The sequence below is a fragment of the Cercospora beticola genome, chromosome 1 (assembly GCF_033473495.1).
Source record: "Cercospora beticola chromosome 1, complete sequence".
NCBI classification, from domain to species: domain Eukaryota; kingdom Fungi; phylum Ascomycota; class Dothideomycetes; order Mycosphaerellales; family Mycosphaerellaceae; genus Cercospora; species Cercospora beticola.
The window spans coordinates 1524478-1541370 of NC_088935.1; the positions used below are offsets into that span (position 1 = coordinate 1524478).

General features: G+C 53.0%; 5 protein-coding genes across 5 annotated transcripts; 2 read left to right on the forward strand and 3 right to left on the reverse strand.

The window, feature by feature from the left end:
- Positions 1 to 247: 247 nt before the first annotated feature.
- On the reverse strand, positions 248 to 1024 carry RHO25_000592 (uncharacterized protein; the record flags this gene model as incomplete). The annotated part of the gene is made up of 1 exon (XM_023593206.2): positions 248 to 1024. The coding sequence occupies one exon, from the start codon at positions 1022 to 1024 to the stop codon at positions 248 to 250; it is 777 nt and encodes a 258-aa protein (XP_023458608.2).
- Positions 1025 to 3311: 2287 nt separating this feature from the next.
- Positions 3312 to 5546, forward strand: RHO25_000593 (uncharacterized protein; the record flags this gene model as incomplete). Its single annotated transcript, XM_023593207.2, has 1 exon — positions 3312 to 5546. The coding sequence occupies one exon, from the start codon at positions 3312 to 3314 to the stop codon at positions 5544 to 5546; it is 2235 nt and encodes a 744-aa protein (XP_023458949.1).
- A 1733-nt stretch (positions 5547 to 7279) lies between these two features.
- RHO25_000594 (uncharacterized protein) lies at positions 7280 to 10986 on the reverse strand (the record flags this gene model as incomplete). The annotated part of the gene is made up of 2 exons (XM_023593208.2): positions 7280 to 7300; positions 7360 to 10986. 2 exons carry the CDS (start codon positions 10984 to 10986, stop codon positions 7280 to 7282), a joined length of 3648 nt encoding a protein of 1215 aa, XP_023459728.1.
- Positions 10987 to 11769: 783 nt separating this feature from the next.
- RHO25_000595 (uncharacterized protein) lies at positions 11770 to 13941 on the reverse strand (the record flags this gene model as incomplete). The annotated part of the gene is made up of 1 exon (XM_023593209.2): positions 11770 to 13941. One exon carries the CDS (start codon positions 13939 to 13941, stop codon positions 11770 to 11772), a length of 2172 nt encoding a protein of 723 aa, XP_023459727.1.
- Positions 13942 to 14123: 182 nt separating this feature from the next.
- On the forward strand, positions 14124 to 15311 carry RHO25_000596 (uncharacterized protein; the record flags this gene model as incomplete). Its single annotated transcript, XM_023593210.2, has 1 exon — positions 14124 to 15311. One exon carries the CDS (start codon positions 14124 to 14126, stop codon positions 15309 to 15311), a length of 1188 nt encoding a protein of 395 aa, XP_023459730.1.
- Positions 15312 to 16893: the final 1582 nt, after the last annotated feature.

The following is a 16893-nucleotide window of genomic DNA, read 5'->3' on the forward strand; positions in this document are numbered from 1 at the left end:
GGGGGTTGCTTACCTGCCGTGATTGCCTGTGATCACTTGCGGACCTCGTACCTTGAAGCAGGTGACATCGCGTGCCAAGGTTGACTTAGAGAGGAGTCTGGGGGCATCGCCCGTATCAGAAGGAGATTTCTGTGTTGCAAACATCATGGCCGAAAGTCAAAGTAGGCTTCCGCCGTGGAAGAGCTGCAGCCAGGACTCTAGCCTTGCCCGTGATTGTGCATTTGCTCGATAGCTTCGAAAGTGAAGCTCAAGCACGCGCATCTGCGGAACCCCAAGTGGCATCACTTGGCGGTGCCCGCTTCGTTCGCGGGATCGGAGTGTTTAGATAGGCCCTGAAGTGGGCATCCTTGTCCCAGTCAGATGCAGCAGCTTCATTGCGCCTGATGAAGCCCTCTGGGACAGCAATGGCAGCGAGGTCATCAGGGTTGAGTGCGGAAGAGTGTACGTTGCCCTGAGCCTGCGCCCACAACAAGGTCTCCGTCAATGAGTCAGTGTCGTTGCCGTTCGGGGAGTTGGCAACACCATTAATGAGTTGGTGAGGCCTGGGCGGGCCGTGTGTCTGAGGTACGAGATGGAAGTGACCGGGATCGCACAGTCTGTCGAAATGTGGACCGTCAGTCTGGTCGAGCGGACTGCGGGCAGGCGAAGCCGTGGGCTTCAAGCCCTTACGAGCGCTGTTTTGCACATCGTCCAGTAGCTCCATTAGTTCTTGCCCAACAGCTTGAACACCTTGCTCATGACTGCACTCTACTTCCGGAACGTAGTGTGTCCTCATGAAGATATCGACCTCCGAAGGAAGCGGGCGCCAGTAGTTCTCGAGAGGACACGGCTCGATGAAGTTCCTCTGCTGCCAATTCACGGTGACGTTTCCCTGCACACGGGGCACGGCAGGGAAACGTCTGTGAAGAATATCTGTTGCAATCCGTCCATCCCCTTCGTATTTTTCCTCCTCCCTGCATGGCCAATTGGAGATGGCATGCACTGCCTCATGAGGTGCGTGGAAAGCGTTGAAGATGGTCGGCATGCTTAGAACCGCCGAGCGGCCGTCCGCAAAGGTGTAGCCGGTGCGTCTGGTGGGATGAACAACGAATGGGCCGCGCGGGATGTGGCAATGGCTGGTGTTACGACCCGGGGAAGGCTTAGATGGACGCTGGGAGCGCTCCTTCCGAGCTTCATCGACGGCGGAACGCCAATAGGGGTCGAGTTTGAGGGCCATGCGGATAGCTTGTGGGTGGGACCAGATTCAGGATGGTGATACTTGGTCAACCACACCACGGTCCGTTGATAGTCACCCTCCGGGCGCTTCTCTCCACGAACAATGAGCGACTTTTGGATCAGCGACGTGTTTTTGTCGCTTTTCCCGCGAGAAAAAGACCGGGTGTGGCTTAGAAAGGTCGATCATAAAGTTTCCCTCGTAATCAGCCACGATGTGCGCGTTGTTTGAAGTTGCTCGAGAGCAAATAGTGAGCTGGGTCGAGTTGTTCAGGGGCAGAGTTGCCTGAACCCAAAGATGGCCTGTTATTGTTGTTTGGCAACAGTGAATTCCGTAGGCAGGTAGGCTGCAATGGGCGCGCCGCAAGCGCAACAAGTCGATGTTAGTCTGACTAGACGACGGCGCCAGCAAGCGAGCGGCTCCCCAGTTCAAGGTGGTAATGCTCTGGGTACGGCTGATGGGACGGTAGGGAGTGGTGATCGGCTTCGGCTCAGCGGACGATGGAATGTTGGTTGAAGAAGTGGAAAGGCGAGTGCAAGATATGGTTACAAGGTCAATCAATGGAGTGAGGTAGTCAAGCAAGATTGTGGGCATGTTTGCCGTGCGAGAGTGAAGCCTGCGTGCCACTCTTTCGCTTTCATTCAGTCTTCGACTTGTCACGCACGCGCTGTGCTTCGGAAAATTATTCCCAGCTTCTGATCATTCGCAGACGATACGTGCATCCCAGCACGGCGCGAGTGCGACAATACACTGCTTTCCGAGCGTCCAGATGTAAGCTGTGATGAGCATGTGATGAGGCGCATATCATCTTGTCGATCGAACCACCACCTTCACTTGGATGTTGCAGCCACGCCATTTCTCCGACGTGGCTGATGAACAGATAACAGATCCATGACAGGACGTGCTCCGGGGAGTGCCCTGTGATTTGCAGGGTGTACGAATGGGGTAGAGACAGTGACAACGGACAGCGGCTTGAGGATGGATGGAGAAGGAGAGCAGTGGACTGATAACGACGAGATGGTCGGTCGTGAGGAGTGATATTTGGGTTGGCCCCTAGGGAGTGGTTGTTGCGAGAAGAAGAGCAGGGTGAGGTCGGGAGATGATGTGAGATGAGGCAGCTCGGATCGGCGCCAACGCCAACGCCAAAACGGAAAGCACGATGCTTCCAGACGCGTCGCTCCTCCATCACCGACGTGACTGCTTCCGAAGTCGATGCGCTTTGCAAGTAGAAGAGAAGACGACGTGAACGTGGTAGGTGCGAAGAGCGTCATGGCGTGCATATGCAAGGTGAGGTTCATGTTTGGTCTGGTGGCGACGACGACGGTGGATCCGGATCATGCAAGAAACAGGGAAGACATCCTTGCATGCCCCCAGCACCACCACATCATAAGCCCGCGCGCTGCCCGCCGCCTTCTTCGAGCCCACTGGACGCACTCCTCCTGCTGGGCGGAGTGCGTCCAGCAAGAACTCCCCCATCGACTGCGAGTGGGACAGCGCGCCCGGCGAGAGTGCTGGTCGAAGCAGACGTCGACCAGATGCATCGGCACGGCCATCTTTCCACGGTGCATTCTGGTCGCACTGCACTCTCCCGCCGACGGGACTGTCCTCTCACGCTGCTTCAGCGCAGCTCGCAGCCCGTCGCGCGACTGGCTGCGAAGCGCCGGCAGCTTTCGCCAGACGAGGTCCCGTGCCTGGCGACACAAGCGCGTTTCCAATTTTGGACCGCGCGCGACAATGAATGTTCAACAGCGAAACGCCTATTCACACGGCCATACAAAGACCTACAATGCGCATGACCGTCATTGACAATGGTACGTCGCCTCGCTGCTTTATTGTGACTTTATTGTGGTCGCCATTGTGCGGCCACCGCCCCTCGACTCTCCATACTATGCCACCACTCCATCATCTTGCATCGCTTTCCTATTCCATACCATTTCCTGCATAGCGCGGCACCTGCATTCACTGCTTCAACACTCTCTTCACTACGCCTGGCGCGTATCTACTGCGTTCCTTCAGCATCGATCGAAGACATCACGGACCATCACACACACTGAACCCGCTTTCCAGGCCAACCCGACTTTCGCTGTTGGCGCCAGCCATGGCACCCTCAGAGAACCAACAGCAACTACCACATCCTGCGCCTCCATCTCTTTCCGCTGGCGACCATGAGTCGCGCGACTACTACGCTGCACAGGATGCATCACGACCTCCCTCACAAAACGAACCTTACCCGACACCTTACCTCGGTCTTCGAGCTAGACTCTCGCAGACATGGATCAATCGCTGGACCATTCTACTCCTACTCGTACTAATCCGAACCATATTCGCCATCGCAAGCGTGGACGACAATCTTGGCATTGCCCGAAAGCAAGCCCTGAGCGCCTGCACTTCCGTCGAAGATGTGGGCTCCGCAATGGCGAGCATGCCACACTACATGAGCTCAGGCTTGAACGAACTTACCGCTGAGGGCATCGAAAAAGCCATCAACGGACTGATGCAAATGCTCGTTCTCAGCATCACCGGAGTCGAGGAAATCGTCGTCTTTGTCATCAACATGCTGACACAAACCTACGTCTGTCTAATCACCCTTGCTATCAGCGGCGGTCTACATGTCGCTGTCTCAGTAGCCGAAGACGTGGGTGATTTCCTCAACTCTACCGCCAAAGACGTGGGAAAGGGGCTCGGTGATGTCGCCGAAGATTTCCAGAAAGCTATGAACGCTTTCATGGACGGAATCAACGACATAGGCAATTTCTTTACTGGAGACAACGACAAGCCTCCGACCGTCAATTTCCAAGACGCAATCCAGAAACTGGACAATCTACAGCTACCTAGCGGCTACGACCAAGGCCTCCAAAATCTGAACAAGTCTATTCCGACATTTGCGCAAGTCAACAATCTCACGCAAACCGCCATCAGGTTTCCCTTTGAGGAGGTCAAGAAGCTGCTGAATGATAGCTTGCCAAGGTACACGATGAATCGCTCAATGTTCCCAGTGCCCGCCAAGGAGCGGCTCACATTCTGCTCCGACAACAACGGCGTGAATGACTTCTTTGATGACCTCGTCAACATCGAGCGCCTAGCAAAGAAGACCTTCTACGCCGTACTTATCACACTGGCAGTATTGGCTATGGCGCCCATGGCTTGGCGCGAAATTCGTCGTTGGCGCATGATGCAAGAGAGAGCCAAAATCGTCAAAGATGAAGCACATGACTCTATGGACGCCGTCTATCTTGTTTCACGACCATACACTTCTGGTTTTGGCCTCTGGATCTCGAAGAGATTCTCTGCCCGCCGCCGCGCCTTAGTACGCTGGTCGGTCGCGTACGCAACCACCGTGCCCGCTCTGTTCGTCCTATCGCTGGCGATCGCCGGCTTGCTATCTTGTCTGTGTCAATACATTCTCCTGCAAGCACTCAAGCAGGAGATACCGAAACTGGAAAACCAGATTGTCGGCTTCACAGACAAGGTCATCTTTCAGCTCAACAATGCTAGCGAGCAATGGGCTGTTGGTACAAATGCGATCATCAACGACACGAACACCGATATCAACAACGACGTCTTTGGTTGGGTCAACACAACCACAGGTGCCGTCAATAACACTTTAAATGTGTTCGTCGACGAGATGACTGGCGCCCTCAACACAACTTTCGGAGGCACCGTCTTGTACGATCCGATCTTGGAAGTGCTCAATTGCCTGATACTGTTGAAGATTCAGGGCATTCAAAAAGGCCTCACGTGGGTCAGTGAGCACGCAAAGATCGACATCCCGCAACTGCGGAACGACACATTTTCACTTGGCACTATGGCCAAAGTTGGTGATGCTGAATCCAGTATTCTGGCAACTGGACCCGACGGAGCTGCAGCTGATGCGATCAGCGACGCTGTCCGATTCGTCATTCGGTCTCTTGAATCCGCAATACGACAAGAGGCCATCATTTCCACCTGTGTCCTTCTCATCTGGGTCATCATTGCATTGATGGGCCTAGGCAGGGCAATTTTCCTCATGTGTGGAGAGGACACCGGTTCAGGCATCACGGCCACCCCGAAACTTCGGCGCTCCTCATCGTCCGCCAGGACAGAAAAGGTCGAACTCAAAGAGTTTCCACGATATGAGCGAGCTGCCAACGTCACCCAACCAGGCAACCACCAGGCCAACTTGTACAATGGCCAGTCCTACACCTTGACTCCAGCCCCAATGCCGGTGCTCAACAGGAATCGTGCAACCCCTGTTCCTGCCGGCTCGCCACCACCCTTGCGATCGAATCCATTCTTTAGTTCGAGCAGTTTCGAACCTCCTCAGCGCAATCCATTCGCAGATCCTGGACGTTGACCCGCTGTCATGAGTGAGTGTCAACCACACACCTGACCTTTTCCTCCTCCCGTTGTCGACCGGGAGGGTTCTGCGTCATTCGTGTGGCATACGATCCGAGCTCTGCGACTGCGACTTGAGACTTTAAATATGCTCAGACTCGAGGGGTGCTTCCGGTCTCTGTTTGTCCTGCTGCACGTTTTCCTCAAAACTGTGCGCGGACAACAGGCGCATCATGCAATCTCCCTTTCGAGGCAGATTGGAATTTGCGCAAACTGCGCTTCTTTTGTGAGCGTTCTTGAGTTGTGCTCTGCACCTGTTCTATTTTTTTCTTGTTTAAAAAGAAAAGCAGCGGTGCTGAAACCCCTTTACTTCTTTCCTCACCAGATATACCAGAAGATGCAAGATACCCTGCTTCAAAGGAGACATCACTCTCACTTTCACTGGACGAACTTCGACATCTTTCCGACGAAATCTGGAAGCTTGCGAGAGAATCACCACCAAAGGCGTTGCATTTCACTTTGGTTAGTCGCCCTCGTCGCGCCATTCCATCCCGCTCCTCTGTTGTTCGACCTGCTACATTGCAAAGATACCTTGGGAACGCTGTGTTCTTCGGCGAAACGAAATCAGAAAAAAAGAATTATTTCCTCCAGAATTCCGCTCAATCGACCCTTGCTGGTACTGGATCTTTTCCAATCGACCTTCTCTTCTCCTTCTTGCTTGCTTGTCTCATCCTGTCGTGGCTTGCCCCGGGAGAGCAGCACAAGAACTGCAGAAAGTTACAGCTCCATTCGGCCAAAAGCAGATGCAGCAACGAGGTCCATTTCGAACGCCGAATCATCTGAGAAAATCTTTTTCATTCAATCGTCCCGAAACACACCCCAAGAAGCACTTTTCGACAATGGGAGTTTCAAGCGTCACAATCATGAGCCGGACATGTGTTGTCATGGCTTAATATTACAAGCTGCATGGCATGAGTAGCTTTTCCGATCTTCGTGAGAGGGAGCTGCTTGCGTATGGTCGCTCTTTCGCCGACTGTTGTTGCTGAACCTTCCTTGCTGCCATTTTGCGCAGGATTGTTGTTCGATGCCGACATGTCTTGAGCTGACTGATAACGAGCGTGTGTTCCGATCCCACCACCCCCATTACTCTCTTCACGAGAAACATACCTTTATTGGATCGTTGAACACTAGAAAGAGATGCGTATGCTGTGCGGTTTTTTTTTTTTCTTTTACGGGAAAAGTACGAGATTCTTGTACGGAAAAAGTAAAAGAAAAGCGATCTGGTTATCCTTTTCCCTGTAGACAATTGAAACCTCTTCGGAGGTTTCTTTATTTTGTCTGGATCTGGGTTGGTTCACCCCTAAAGTGTCCTCCATCTTTTTTGGAGTTGACGCTGGGAATCTGTTGCTCGTTTGCAATTTTGGCGAAAATCGAGGCCTAGTCCCAGAAGTCGTTCTTTTATGGCTCGATGGGACTTTCGAGGAGACAGAACGCTGTACGTAGCTGGCAATATTGAACTCATCACTCCTCGATATCTCTCGCTGTGTTTCAATTTTCCATATATTTTGCTTGCTATTCTCATTTCATGCATGTCGTTGCTCTCGTCTAAAACACAGAATCAAGTAAGAGACACTGGCGAGAATGCCGGGTAGTCCTATCGCTAAGCCTACCAGTCCTGTCAACCCCATGCCACACAACCCCAGCGCCGTCTCGCTAACCATGCGGCCATAATCTGTGCAGATTATACTATGCCTAGCTTCCCGTCTCGGTTTCCTGTGACAAAAATTAGTGGGCCGGACACAATCAATCAATCGATTTCAGAAAACACTTACAACACCAGGTTGACGACCCTCAAGACCACCAGTAATCTTCCCCTTCAACTTCCTAATCCCAATAATACCTTCATTCTTGGCGAATCGCAAATTACGGGCTGGTCTCCATTGCATCCTACCGCGATGCTTACGTTCTTCTGTCTTCTTGTTCTGTTTGTTCAAATCTTTCTGTGACTGTGCAGTGTCTGTAGTACCTGCGGTCCATCCAGATTCCATGGTTCCGATAGACTGTCTCCCAGAAGGACTCGAAGGGCTTCCATGCGTAGCATCGACAATACCGAGATCGGAGTCGCTGTCTTCCTCCTCTTCGTCTGCGGTGACGATGCCATCGTTATCAGGATCTTCTCCCTCGCGCAAAGGTGGATCGACACCAGGTTCGCGTCGCTTCTTGCCATTCTCATCCATGTAATTAGCGGGATCGTCGCCGAAAGCGCCACTCCAGTCTGTGCCGGTCTTGGTGAGCCATCGCGTCTTCTCGTCCTCGGATGCCTCTTTCAAGATATCGCGACCCTTGGTTAAGGATTCGTCGTGCATCGTCTGGACACGCTCAGGCAATTCCTTCTCAACCTTTTGCGTTCGTACACCTTCCGCAAGACAAGCTTCCCAAGATTCGAAGGTCTCGCGCGAGTTGTTGTCGAAGACGAAAGCCTCGTGGGACTCGTCCATTCCTGCTTTGAACATACCCGCAAATTGCAGGCGCCCAACCTCCTTCAGGTCTTCCAAGCCGGGCAGGTTGCCGCCAGCGATCATCTCGTCGGTGAAGTAGTTTTGTGTCAGACGTGACGATGCAGCAGTCTGATAGATGGGGATGTCTATCTCCTTTTCTTGGTTGTCCACAAGCTCATGCAACCAAAGTACGGCATATGCGTCTGCCTTGCGCTTGTTGGCGATGTGAAACTCAAACACAACCGGCGATCTGTAGCGGTGCTTCACTGGAAGTCGGATCAACTCATTGTGGTTGTGCTTTTGTGCTTCTGCCATATCCCAGTAGTAGCCAGACATACCACCCTCGTTTACAGCATGGCAGGAAGAGCGTCCGATCTTACCAAGGGACCCTCCAGTGCGCATTTTCAGTCGAGCGTGATGCGTGTAATCCTTGGCGGCGATTCTGGCTGAAGAGAAAAGGAACGTGCCAACATCCCATCCGAGTTGCGGCGGTGGCAGGCGAGTCTCAACAGAGCGGAAGAGCAGTGAGATGCGAATACGGCCAAATCCAATGCCTCCATCAAGCGGGTACCATCTCGTGACCTGACTGCTTGTCTCCAAGATGTCGGAGAGTTTCAATGGCACGACGCCGAGGATAGGGTCGTGCTGACGGTTGCGCTGATCCCGCACAGTGACAGTGACGATGGCGCTGCGCCAATCCCTGATGAAGCGTTCTGTACCAGCATTGAAGATGGGCTTACTGCTGACCGCCTTGGCTCGCGTGCGATAAATGAGCTCATCGTTGAACAGGATCGTGCAGTAGGATGTCGGTAGGTCTGATCCTTCCTCCTCGGTCGATTCGCCATATGACTTCGCGGGCTCATACTCGCGCCCGTTGCGGCTTCCGTGAGTGCCCTTCACATTCTCGAGCTCGAGATTGACAATCTGATGAACGATGATTGAGCACACGCCACTTGGCCACAGTGGGTCCGGAGGTGTGTGAGCGACAGCATCATCCGTGGCGGTATTGGTAACCCCCTTTTCGTCCTGAAGTTCCGGGTTGTCACGCAGAGTCTCTGGCAATGCTTTGTTCTTACCATCAGTGCGCAGATCAGGACGGAACTGAGGTTTGCCAAAATAGCCAACCTCCCAGTGCAGCTCTCCTGGCATAGACGAGCCTTCGTCCATACCTGCGAGTTGCGACACTTGTGGGTACATCTTTCCAGGATGCTGAATCATCTTTTGCATGCTCAATTCGACCTTGCCAACGATATCATCAGCAGAGTGTCGGTCACTGTCCCAAAGCTCGACGCTAAGATTCTCATCAGCCTTGATGAGTTCAGGCGTCACCAGTAAAGCGGTAGTCTCTTCCCAGACCGGGTTCAAGTCGTCGGTAATGACTCTCGTGCAGTACATTGGCTTTCCGTACTTGGAGAACGAAAGCGTGATGTACGGGTCGCTGCCACCCCATTTGGAGCCTCGCTTGTCTTGCTTGCTCAATCCAACGGCCTTATGAATGCGGATCCACAGCACACCCAGTGCCTGAACATCCTTGGTAATGTCGTCGCCCTGTAACATTGCACGCATGTCCAAAGACATAGACTTTGGCGCGACGTACATGCTTGCCGCTGCACCGATAGCATAGTTGACGAAGTTTGAGATCAGTGGAAGGTTGAGGATGTTCACGCCCTTCTGGACCATCGGTATGCAGCCTGCAGACACGTGAGGTACACCCATCAGGGTGAAGGTCAGCGTCTTAAGGAATGGTGGTTCAGGTGTCATGGCCAGTCGTAAGCGTACTGTTCCCACAAGTTCTTGAAGTTCGACGAAAATGGGCAAAGGGACCCCAAAGAGCCCTTTAATGCCAAGATAGAACACCAGTTGCATGTGCATGTTTCGTGCTCGATCGCTAGCCCTTTTGCCGGATGGCAGGGCGTGGTATGCGAAGCTGATCTCGAGGTTGTAGTAGTCACCGCCTTCTTCATCAGCGGCTGCCTCTTGTGGGTCCTTGTTCTTCTTGTTCTCCTCATGGATTGCCTTCTTCATGTCCTTCATATGATCGTCTGGCAATGCTCGCAAGCTGAGGATACGGATCGGGTTGCTGCCTTGGTCGATCTCGGCGACTCTGACGTTCTCGATAACACCCGGCACTGAAGCTTGCATGACATCCTCGAGCGTGTCGGCAACGGCCTGAAACATATCGGGATTCACAAGACCCCAGACGATTCCAAGCAGGGTGTTCATCCATTCCACACTCTCAGGCAGAAGATTGGCGGTCGCGGTCTCGCCGCGAGTCTTTTCCGAATCCCACTCGACTTCTCTACCCGATCGAATGAGCTCCTTGATCCACAGCCAAATGCCGCTCGACACGCAGGCTCCCAGAGGGATGAGGCCAATATATCTGCCTCCAAAAACACGTCCAATAAGTACGATTCCGAAGAAGACACCCACGATCAACCACAAACCACGCCCTTCCAATTTCTTGAACATAGCCTCATAGCTGACGCTCGGTGTGGGGTGGAACAGAATGTTCGTCTTTTCGCCGTGAATCGGCACATCGCTCGTGGAGCCCTCTGCGATGGGGTCAGGTGGTGCGGTAATGTCTTGCATCTCCTTGTACTCCGCGCCTGTCTGCGAAGGGTCGGTCTTCACTGGTGTATCCTTGCCCAGGTTCGCGTTAGGAACCGATAGGTGTGGATTGACAGCGCGGTCTCTGAAGGCATCGTTCACGTCCTCAATGACGACCTGCTTGCCGGTCGTTGGATCTGTGACTGTCTTCCCCTTCGCTGGGTCCTTCTTCTCGTTCTTGTGAGGCCTGACCTCTGCTGCGCCGCCAGGGGTTTTCCTCTGATCGATTTGCTTGTCCCGCTCCTTCTTGTCCTTGTCCAAGCTCTCCACGAACTGCTTAATGTTCGGGACCTTGTTCTGGCCAGAATAGTGCCCGCCAGGCGCATGCTGCTGAAGAGGCTGCTGGTCCGCCATGGTGTCCTCGAGCACACGATCTTGTGCTTGCCACCTCCTGCCTGCCTGCCCGCCTGCGGTTAGTAGTCAGAGTCGAGAGGAGCTGTCAATGAAAAGGGCAGGAAGGTGGGTGAAGAAAGAGCTAGGGGCATATGTAAGGCAGCAGTGGAGAGGAGTGAGCTCAATGGCAGCGTAATGGCTTGCCGGTCGCTCCAATCAAGGAACAAAGAGTGCGATTGTGCGTGGTCCTGCGGCCATGATATACAAACGTCATCCCGCAGCAAGTTGCGCGGAACTCTGCACATCTGGTTCGCGTAAAAATGCTTGTGGTACGTCGCACAGGATCACCTGCGATTTCGCTGCAGATCGCGAATATCGAGCTGCTGTGTGGCTGTGCGCTCCTCACGTTCGCGTTGAACACCAAGACGCATGTCGACAGTGAGGACGAAGTCGCGTCGCAAGCTTCACATTCGTGACGCACTCTTGGCGAAACGCGTCCAGGATTGATCTGTCCGCCAAGCTGGGGTATGACTTCACACGGAACAGTATACAAGATTTTGAGAATGAACACCGCATGAGGGGTACATGATTACTACAGGTCATCCAAGTCTACAAACCGAATGGAGTCTCTTGATATGCTGCCCTTGGTCACAAGATCACATTGCCTTAACTATAGCCAACGGATGGCCTGGAAACACTCTGGAGAAGTTGCAAAATCTCGTGCATGTGCCCTTGCGGTGTACATGTTCAGTATTCTTAGCTCATGTTGTGCTCTTTTGCACGACCAAGTCTGTTACTTGCTACCTACTGAGCGTCCATCAATACCTTGGTCCAATCGAAGGCATCCCATCGTTTCCTGAAGCTGTCCAACCTTCTGTCGTGTCGCTCCCATCTGCCCTGCTTCTTGATGATTTCAGGGCCCTTGTCAAGCATGCCCCCTAAGACTTCTCTTGCAAACAAATCCCCTTTTGGCCAGCGCCGCTCGTCTTCAATGACGTGCCCCATTCCGCCATCGAGCGTGTAGAAGACATGGAAATATGGCATCTCCTTGACCATGGCTCTTCGGAACGCTGCTTTCCCGTAGCCGGGCTTCTGCGTGAGAGCGAGCGTGTCGATAATCGGCTTATGCTGACTCCATTGCTCATCCGAGGCGAGCACTGCTTCCTTGAAGTAAGCCGGCGCATTCTCAGCAAGGTGATGGGGCAGAGGTACTGCGATCAGTGCGGCGTGACCTTTCCGGCTATGCATGAAAGCAGCGTTTTCGTAGAAGATGACACTCTTGTCCTGAGCATGGTAGAAGCGAGTAAGCGACTTCATGAAATTCCTCATCTCTTCCCACTCATCGTCGTCGCATTCCAAGAGATTCAGGCGGTGTTGTAGTGGAACAATCACAGCGCCATACTTGGCGAGCTCTGGCTCGGTGGCCAGTGTCAGATAAGTGCGAGTTGCTAAACTTACGACGGGAGCAACAGGCGGCGTGTTGGACTCCTCGTGGTAGCACAGCGGACAATGCTCCAAGATTCTCTGCATCTTCTGGAAATCCCCAACTGCCGCATTGCGTAAATTCGTGTCTGACTTGACCACCTTCTTGGACAAATTGGTGGCATTGTCATCCATATAGTCGAGGTCGTCCTTGAACTTGCCGTCTTTGGCGATGCGTTCTGCGAACGCTCGCCCTTCACCGCCTTGCATACCGCGAGTACGCTTTTCCTGTTTCACCATATCTTCAATGGACATGTCCTCATTCTCCTGCACAGTGCCTCGCTCGCGCGCGCGCTTGCCAGATAGAGCTGTGACTTCACCCGAACGACCACCTGCCAGCATGCGATTCTCGGCTTGATTTAGCACGATCACATCAGGTTGTGCCCGATTGGCGAGACTCGCCGCTTCTGCAATGTTGTACTCCTCCTCTAATTGTGCTGCATTTGGAGCATTGCGTAGCTTTGCTTTCACCATTTGCGCCTTCAGCCGGTTTAGTGCAGTCTGATCAAGTGGAACAGTCTTGGAAGACGGTTCGACTTCACTCGCGATCCCTCCTTGTGTCAAGTCTGGAACAGAATCATTCTGATCTTTTGACCCCCGATGTATGCCTGCCTGCATCTTCCGCTCCTGGAATAGCTCGCCAGATGGCTTCTGCAATCCCACGTACTCTTTGCCATACATCTTCCGTCGGTCCATTTCGCGCTCTTCTTCGCGAGCATTGTCGAAAAGCCGTAGATCTCCGTAGGTCTCCTCGGCAATGTCGTCCACTTTTCGCCCAGTCTCCTCGGACTTCCGATATACTCCTTTCAGCTTCGTCATACGCCATGAGCTTCCGCCATCACCAAAAGTATAGTTGACATCGTGCTGAGCAGGCTCATCTTTCACTGCTCCCGCATCGCCTTCCCCCTCGTCCGAATCGAAGTCCTTTTGCAAGTCTGCAAGGTGTTGATTGACCTGTGTTTCGGTGACCTTGAAGTCGTGGTTGTCCTTTGCCCCAACAAATTGGCTAGGAGGTGATTGCGGCCGCTTTCTTTGCACATAATCCACGTCGAGTGCAGATGGCTCCTGCATCCACGAATCACGCTGTACTTTGGTGCTCTGGTTCTGGTCGCGCTGATCTAGGATGTCTTCCTCGGGCGGAGCGGTCGCAGCTTCCTTCTCAACCCACGCATCCTCGCCATCGCTGTCAAAGACTTTTACCTCGTCGCGATCCTTTTTCTTGTCGTCGCGAGGAGAGCGGCTGCGATGCTTTTTTCGGTGTCTATCCGAATCTCCATGATCGCGGTCGCGATGGCGCCTCTTGTGGCTCCTTCGCGATTCGTCTTCCTCATCTCTGCGGCGATGCCGCCTTTCTCGGTCCTCGTCTTCGTGGTGTCTGCTACGATGCGATCGGTGGTGGTGACGATGTCGGCTCTCGCGGTGCGTCTCTTCTTCCTCGTCGCGCGACTTGCCTGCAGCCAACTGCTTTTCGAAATCTTCGAGACTGGCGGCCATGGTTAGGGAAAGGTGTGGAAAAGTTGTTGGCTTCGGGACCTGCGTTTCATTTATCGAGACGATTGGCGAGCAATGACGAAGTGAAGCAGGTCCCCGCAGAAAGTTCCGCCTTCACATGCGCAGACTTCTGAACTTACATTCTGCATACCACATCCAACATCAGCGAGGAGACGCGCGCAAATATGGCGACGCCGTGCACGATTGTGTGTGTTGGCATGGCTGGCTCCGGCAAGACGACCTTCATGCAGCGCATCAACGCGCATTTGCACGCGCAGTGCCAGACGCAGAAACAGCAGCAGCCGCCATACGTTGTCAACCTCGATCCAGCAGTACGCAGTGTGCCATTCGACTCGAACATTGATATTCGCGACTCTGTCAACTACAAGGAGGTCATGAAGCAGTACAATTTGGGTCCGAACGGCGGCATCCTGACCAGCCTGAACCTCTTCACCACAAAGATCGATCAAGTCATGGCCATCCTCGAAAAGCGCTGCCTACCGCCTGCTGCTGCCTCTGCTGCCTCTACCTCGCTCTCACTACCTAGCCACATCATCGTCGATACGCCGGGCCAGATCGAAGTCTTCGTTTGGTCCGCCTCGGGCAACATCCTCCTCTCTTCGCTAGCCTCGAGCTTCCCTACAGTCATCGCATACATCATCGATACCCCGCGCAGCACGGAGAACACCAGCACATTCATGTCCAACATGCTGTATGCCATCAGCATTCTGTACAAGACGAAATTACCCATGGTGCTCGTGTTCAACAAGACTGATGTCAAGTCCGAGGAAGGCGCCGTGGAGTGGATGAGGGACTTTGAGTCTTTCCAGGCTGCAGTGCAGCGCGAGGAGGAGGATCAACGTGAAGGAGGTGGCTACATGGGACCTTTGCTGAACAGTATGAGTTTGGTGCTGGAGGAGTTCTATAATCACCTCTCCGTGGTCGGCGTATCAGCCATGAGCGGTGATGGCATAGATGACTTCTTTGAGGCTGTTGAGACCAAGCGACAGGAATTTGAGAAAGACTACAAACCTGAGTTGGCTCGGCGACGGCAGGAAGCCGAGGAGCAAAAGGCTCAGATCCGAGACAAGGAAGTTAGCCGCATGATGAAAGACATGAGTGTATCTTCGAAGGCAAAAGGCACCGGAAAATATGCCAAGAAAGACGAGCCAGAAACAGTCAGTGATCTGGAGGACATGGAGGAGGATGAAGAAGACGACGAAGATTCCGACGCTCGGGACGATGAACAAGAAGACGTCGACAAAGCTTTCGAAGAGAGCTTCAAGGCTCGATACGAAGCAGCTCTCCGAGACCAAGGCCCGGATGCAGCAACAAAATCTGCTGCAGACTACATTCGATCAAGTCAGCGTTGAAACGCTAGTGACAATGCATCGCGAGTGCAACCAGGTGGCTGATGCTCTGCCAACTGCTGAGGTGCTATCCTCACCTATAAGTACTATCACATCAGTAACTTTTGGCGATGTTGCAAGTGTTGCAACGTGATATAGGGCACTCGGCGTTGGCGGAACTACGACTCGGGCATGGAGCTTTGAATTCAGCAACGCTGCATTCGCCAAAGTCAACTCGCTGGACGCCTCCCCGAAGGGACCCTTGTCCTGGCGACAACCACGAATACTGCCGTGTGATCACGCTCGAGGAGCTATGGCCATTGATCAAGCTCATGGGTAACAGCTTTTCCACAAGACAAGCTCGGAGAGCTCGCGTGCTCCTGCTTGATATCGTCTCTCTGCTATCGCTGGGCCCAGGATGCCTGCGACACAACGAGCAAGACTTATGTATCAGCTTCCAGCGCTCTGAAGCTGTGCTGGTTGCACAAACTTGGCCAAAGCACGACCTCTACTATACTCGAGACACCCTGCCACTTGTTGTCCTGCGAATCATGGTAGCTGTCTTTCCCATCACCGTGATCTCCATCGCTGTGGTAGGAGCACATGAATCGCTCCCTAATCAAAGCAGAAAAAACAGGTCTATGCACATCCAGCGAAATCGATAAATTTGTACACAGCAGAACCATCGATGACCGGCATGTTCGCGATTAAAGATGCAAGCGGCCGATAGGCAGATAGGGATTGGTCTTCAACGTTTCTGCACGGTTCGTGCGAGCCACGTTCGTTTGCAACTGCCTCCGCTTCGCTCCCCGTGCCAACGGTCGAGGCAAAGCCTTGAAGAAAAAGATAGAATGGAACCTCAAAAGCCACCCGAGCAAAAGAAGGGGGACCAACCGAATCAACGTTTTTTTCCACGACTCGTTCATCACCCCAATTGACTTTTTTTATGCTTGTGAGCTTGTTGCTACGTTGTCAACGAAACAACCTGGCGGGTTTTATCTCAGTCCTTGCATGTTGGCATTGTGGCTCAATCACATTTTAATGTCAGGGAATTATCACCAGGTTGGAAATAATGCACATGCACGACTGTCTATATGCTCCACGATGCTACCTTTCTTCTAATAATTAAACTTCTACAACCCTAAGAGTCGCCGTTGTATTGGACATGACATATGCGCAAAAGCACAGACGGGGGAAAGAGTTACGGGTTCCTGCATTGTGCGACACAAAAGCCAACGACTCTTTGTTCGTGCGCACGCACAGAGACTCTCTCTCTTTGCACTCCGCTCCCTCTGTCGGTCTGTTCCCCTCCAACGCTCCCCGGAACCAAAGAAATCGAACCCTTGTACATACATCATGCACGCGATCTTTCGATCTAGTGCCGATCTTCGCTTCGGGTTCGCTGTGGCTTAAGATTTGTTCGTCGTTGGTTTTGGTCTGTCGCGCACACACTGCACGGTGTTGGTGTGTCTTATGCTAATCTGTCCTCTTCTTCGTTCGATGTGAATCAAATGACTCTCCTTACTTGTCGGTTTTCTCTGTTACGGTTTCGAAGTCTTCGAGATTACTTGTTCTACTCTGTACGGACGATCGATAGCCCATCACA